General features: G+C 57.0%; 1 protein-coding gene across 1 annotated transcript; it reads right to left on the reverse strand.

The window, feature by feature from the left end:
* Nucleotides 1–4,075: 4,075 nt before the first annotated feature.
* On the reverse strand, nt 4,076–5,852 carry J4E78_010911 (uncharacterized protein; the record flags this gene model as incomplete). Its single annotated transcript, XM_049371486.1, has 2 exons — nt 4,076–5,667; nt 5,753–5,852. 2 exons carry the CDS (start codon nt 5,850–5,852, stop codon nt 4,076–4,078), a joined length of 1,692 nt encoding a protein of 563 aa, XP_049216779.1.

A 5,852-nucleotide genomic window follows, 5' to 3' on the forward strand; every position in this document is an offset into this window, starting at 1 on the left:
GTCCTTGCTCCGCAGCATAGTGAGTCACCAGATTCTTGATAATGTCTGTAAGCTGATGGGTGAGCAAAGCGGTGCCGCACGCAGCTTATTGCTGAGGCGCACGCTACGCAAGGATGCGTCGCGTGGGAAGAGCTGAAGCAGCAAGCGCATGCCTGCGACGACGGCGGGGAAGACGTGCCCGCTGCAAGATCAGGAGACAGCTGACCACGACGAACTCCCGAACCTTCTGGCAGACTTCGAGCCCTGCAGGGACGTGTAATGAAACAGCAGACAAAAGAAATGAGATGTAACAAATACTGGGCAGCGTTATGCTGTTTCCGGGAGCGCCATCCGATACTACGTAAATCTGGGGTCTGGGGATAGTCTCCAAGGTTTGGTTCTACCGGTAGCGTACCATGGTCTTCACTCGCCGCTCGATCGAATCGTAGATTTAACGCACAGCACCGGTTCAATGGGTGCCGTTCCTGAGAAACGGTTTGCATCATGCTTGCCTCAAGTCTCAAGATCGCCGTGTTATTGTTTGGTTCGTGATAACCGTTGCGTATGACCGTCTTGCTTTTCGTGGTGGTTGGCCATCGCGACTTACCTTCTTTAGCAAATGTCCGGGGTGCTCTCGATATCGTCATGGCTGCGTGCATCGAAGCTTGTCGCAACAGGTCTCTGCGCGGCATGAGGACCGTCCATCTTCACGGGCAGTGCTAGGAGCAGCACGGTGTCCATGTGCTCGTATCTTCAGAAGCCTCGGTGTTGTCGAAGAGTGGCCGGGGGTTGTTCCGCTTGTCCAGCGCAATGGCTCCCCCGCCTCTTGGACTCCAAGTCGGTTGAGCTTCGATAGCGCAATCATGCAAATGCCTCGGCTTGCTGTGTCAATAGCTGGAGGCTAGAGCATGCATCAGCACGGCGAAAACCGAAAGATCGCTGTTGTCGTTTGCATTCATAACGTTAGAGAAGCCAGGGCGACAAAAGAGGCTGATGAGCAATGACGTACATCTGTGAATGCGATGGACATGTGGGTGATTTAGGGCTGCATACTACCGTGGCGTCTCTATGGAGTGGAGCAGGTGTCCATCTACCGAGACTTCGGAAAAAAGATGGTGCATGCCTGATCTCGATCTTTGCAAGCCTGCCCTGGCATCAGGAGACTGATCGTGATCAACCTGATGCGCCCGTTAATCGCAGACACGATCGAGAGATCGCGATCATTCGTGAATGTGAATATCCTGATTGTCTTCAAACGGCCCTTTCATATCGCGATGGTGTTGACTGAAACATGCCAGCAAAGCCTGGGGTAATTGACGCTAGGCTAGGGCAATGTCCCGGAGTCAGAGCCACTGCCGAAGATCTTACCGACTAGGAGCCAACTATCGTGAAGGTCAACAGACGGTATGAGCGCGCTTAGGCGATGCGCTGGCAAGACTTGAGGTTTGAGCGGGGATGGCTGGCGTTCAAACGTGTTGGAGACAGGTGATGCATCTGTAAACAGTCAAAGCGCAAGTGTTCCTATGTCTGCTCCTACTATTTCGAGTTAGTGATATGACGGTTGAACTGATAAAAAGTAGATTGTGGGGTGCCGTTTGCACCGCGTGCCTGATGTAAAGAATACCACCGGATGAAGCATGTTGGTGTACCGCTAGGATGATGTGTAGGCAGAGGGTCGGGGTACGGCTGAAGACTAGGGACGAGAATCGACAGGAAGCAAAGAGAATGTCACTACAACGACAGAGAAGTCGTAGTGCCTTGATTCTGGTGTTGCTACTCCCATGTGCCCTGTTGGACTATGGGCAGTGCCAATGGCTGCATTCAAGGCAAATAAGCCATTGGTATGACCGAATCCTCTCGTAAACTAGGTGCGCAAGCCGAGTATTGTGATTAAAGTATGTGTAATGCGGGAAGTATTGACGGAACGATGGCGCTGCGTGTGGGACTCTACATCAGGCAATGGGAAAGACTTCCGCGGCCACGACCTCAAGCACGACATTTTGACGGCGCTCTCGCCGACCTGATCAGCGGAGAATGGCGTCCTGCACAGTGGCAATTGATTGTCTCTGCTTCGCCTCAGCGACACCAGCATCCTGAGATCCGTTCGACGCGTAGGCAGACGCAGACATCAGATCTGCACGCAGCGGCATTGGCGAGAAGGGACGTCACCAAAGTGTGACGATAGGTGTTCATGTGACGGGACCCCCACGGGGGCAGCAAATGAGACTGCGGAGACAGGAGGCCTGGAGTGATACTGAACCGAAGCCGCCAACGGAAGCGATAGTCACAGTCACAGGACGAGGGATGTAAGCGGTTGAGCCAGATATTGCCAGGGAGCCCTTTGGCGTGGCGGAGTTCCTCGTACATGAGGCTGAAGCATCTCCAAGTTGACTCGTCAAGGCTGGCTTCAGATGACCACTCGCAGGCGCTAACATGCCAACGCATCGACCTCCAGACCGACTTGGTCGCGGGGTAGCGCTGCGGGTGCCTGATAGAGCGTCGCCTTCCGCCGTTTTCAGGGATGAATGTTGTTTTTAGCATCCGGATGATCAGAGGACTTTGAAATCAGTGGTAATAGTGAGCGTCAACAATGCAAGCTGCTGGAGCGACCGGGGCCGCGTTGCGCTGCGCTGATTGAGCCCGCGCAGTCCGGTGGTGATGATTGCTGAGCGACGACCGAGGGACGATTGGCGAGGCCGCTTCCCGGAGTCATCTGGCAAGGCTTGCATGGTGGTTGAGTGATGCTGATGCAACGCATATTGAGCAGCGAGGGGCGAGGGTGACGACGCCTGGAGCAGGAGCAAAACGGCGCGCGGGGAAGTGCGGTAACTTTCAGCTAGCATGACGTAGTGGCGGCGCTCACTATTGTCAGTGTCAGTGTCTGCGAAAAGCCTCGCCGCCCGACTCGTGCTCTGCGCTGCTGAAACCGCGAGCGTCGAGATTGCGTTGCGCGGGGGCAGCTGTTGGTGTTGAGTTCGCAGCTCGAGTCATAAGGCTGAGCGGCGTCTGCAGCCGTCGAGTCTCGCCCGCGATCCCACGACGCACGACGGAGGGTGGGTGTGCTCGCCACGATGCACGCACGATGCACGTTGCCTGCGCCCTGGCCTATATGGCGCAAGGGTAGGCCCTCACGGGGCAGCGCCCTCGAGTACCGCATGCCCTTGGTGATCTCCTGTGATGAGCAGCGGCGCAGCAACATGTCAGGCACACAGAGTTCGTGACGGTGAACAGGAAGCCGGGCCGAAGCAAGGGCGGCGCGGCTCAGTCCAATTTGACTTTGGGCTGTGACGAGCGACGAGCAATGTCGCGGCTATTGCAGATCCAAGTTTCGCCATATCATCAATAAACAATGACCAGGCTGATCGCCATCGTGACACAGACAGCGTGCCCTCTAGGCGCGGCAGATGTAACGGGGGGAATCAGTGTGGTGGTGGTGCGATCCGGCACTGCATGAAGCCTACAGCAAAGCGTGCATAAGCGCTTCTTAGGCAGCTAGCTTCGAGTGGTTCAGAAGAGCGGTAAAGGAACCTGCCAAACAAGTGGCTCTTTACAATCGAACATGCGTCTTGTTGGGACCTCGAACCCCGGAACAGGTGACAGCTAAAGAGTCAATGAGGCTTCGAGGTACATCGGCCTAGTGCATGGCCTTGCCGCCACAGTCACTGTAGGCATCATGTAGGAGTGTGAGATAGTGAAGAATCCGCTTTTTATCATTAGGTATCTAGGCAAACACCTGCTATTTCCAAGCTAGGTGTTGCTGTGGTTCAACAGCTCCGTGGAGCCGTCCCATGCCGGGGTATAATGGGTCGGGCAAAGAGTCCGATACAAGTACAGTGCAGGTGATAGTACAGACCAAATAGGCGTGAGCCGTAACCCGTCTTCAGACCAAGAAGCACCCATTGTCCGATAACTGCAGGAAAGAAATTCGTAGCCTCATTGGGCGTAATTGATGCCCTGGTGGTATCAGAAGATTTTGGGAGGATCATAACCCATCATCGCCTGCAGAGCGCTAAAGTGAAGAAACAAAACGCCTTGGTCCAATGCCAAACCATAGATGCCGCTAGAAGTGCAAATGTGAAGAAATGATGATGAAGTGCTACCATCCAGAGCGGTGGTACTCTTGGGCGTCGCCGCCGTCGAAGAACTGGTTGTAGGAGCTGTCGGGCTTGTTGTCGTCCCGGAAAGTAGTAGATCTAATTTGAGCTTGTTGCTCGTTGGTGTTGAGGCCCTTGACATCGCCGGTGGTCATGGCCCGGCGGAGGGCTGGTAGGTTGACTGCGCTTTGTGCGCGCTTTGCTACTGCGTTGGTGGTGGCATTCTTTTGCTGCCTCTCCCACAGCAGGTTCTGACGAAGCGAGCCAGTTAATTCTGAAGTAAGCATGTTTCTGCGGCAAGTCTTTGGGGACATGGCGGGAGGGTGCACGTTGGAGGTGGTCATGATGATGGGCTTTGGGCGGGAAGCCGGCTCGCGCATCATCAGACCCTTGTCCTCGTGCGGGGAGTTGCCGGTCGATGGACCGTTGGGTGCGTTGGTGCGGGAGCGTCGGATAGCAGGCGATGATCGCGATGCTTCGTTCTGTAGTGCTGATGCGCGGTCACCTTGGTGGAGCGCGGTGGTGAGTAAGGAACGGCGGGAGGTGAGGTTGGGCTTTGAGTCGACGCGCGAGAACAGGGGACGGTGCTCAGCAACGCTGGGGGGACCGCTCTCCTCGTTGTCGTCGTCTTCCCACTCGTCTTCGTCGGAGTCCTCGTCCTCGATGGCGCTCTCGTCGACGTCGTCCTCGCTGTCGGTCTCAATGGCCGCCTCGCTGCTCTCGGAGACGTCGTGGAAGGTGCGGGTGCTGACCTCGTTCTTGAAGGAGGTCGTCTTGCGCATGGGAGCGGCGTTGCGCAGCTGCTGTGAGAGGGAGCTGCGCTGGAGAGAGTAGGCCTCGAAGGAGCTGCCGTTCTCCTCTTCCGAGGAGCCACCGAGAGTGAACATGGGCTGCTTCTTCTTGCTCAAGTCGGCCTTGGCAGGCAGCGGCTTGGTGACAAAGCTGGAGGTCTTCTTGAGGATGGGGGTGGGGTTCAGGTTGGTGGTGGACCGTACCGAGGTGGAGATGTGGCCGGGCTCAAAGCCGCGAACGACGCTGTGCTCGCTCACGTCGGTCGAGGTGCTCGCTTCGGAGCTGACGGCGGGGCTCATGATGTCGCTGTTCACCGTGGTGGCTACAGTGGAAGTCGAGGCTTCGGGGATGGGGCGGGCGGTAGTGGGGGGCGAGGTGTTGTGTTGGGCGGGCTTCTGCTCGGGTACAGGCGGGGCCAGCTGTGCGGGCAGAGGTGAGAGCGGCTCAATGAACTTCTTCTCTTGGATCGAGTTCACGACCTTCTCGAGACCGATGGGCGTCATGTGCTTGCCGCGGGCCTGGCTGGTGGCAGAGTCGTGGCGGCGCAGGTCGGGGCGGTCGGCCGAGAGATCAGAGCGGGAAGTGGTGATGATGGCGCTTTCCACATTGGAGTCGTCGGAGGCGACGCTGGTAGACAGCGCGGGCATGTCCGCGGCGCTAGCCGACAACTGGCGCTGGAAGGTCCACTGGGGAGCAGCCACGGGGTCTGGCTGGCAGCAGAAGGTCTCGCGGGACCACAACCGCCAGGCCATGTTCTCGTAGCGTTTGCCGTCTTCCATGGCAGGCGAGCATCGTGCAAATACTGGAGGGTGAGTTAGTCGCTGTTGTGCGCTTCACATGCTATCATGGCCATGTATCATGTGTCTATCGGCATGCATGTCACTCACCAGACCAGAGGCCGAACAGGTTCTCGGTGCTGCGGGTTTCGATGGTGCGCATGGAGCTGTGCTCGACACGCACTATGGGCCGTTCGGCGCGGAGAGGCAT

Source organism: Alternaria triticimaculans (genome assembly GCF_023758025.1).
Source record: "Alternaria triticimaculans strain BMP 0046 chromosome Unknown scaffold_42, whole genome shotgun sequence".
Taxonomy (NCBI): Eukaryota; Fungi; Ascomycota; class Dothideomycetes; order Pleosporales; family Pleosporaceae; genus Alternaria; species Alternaria triticimaculans.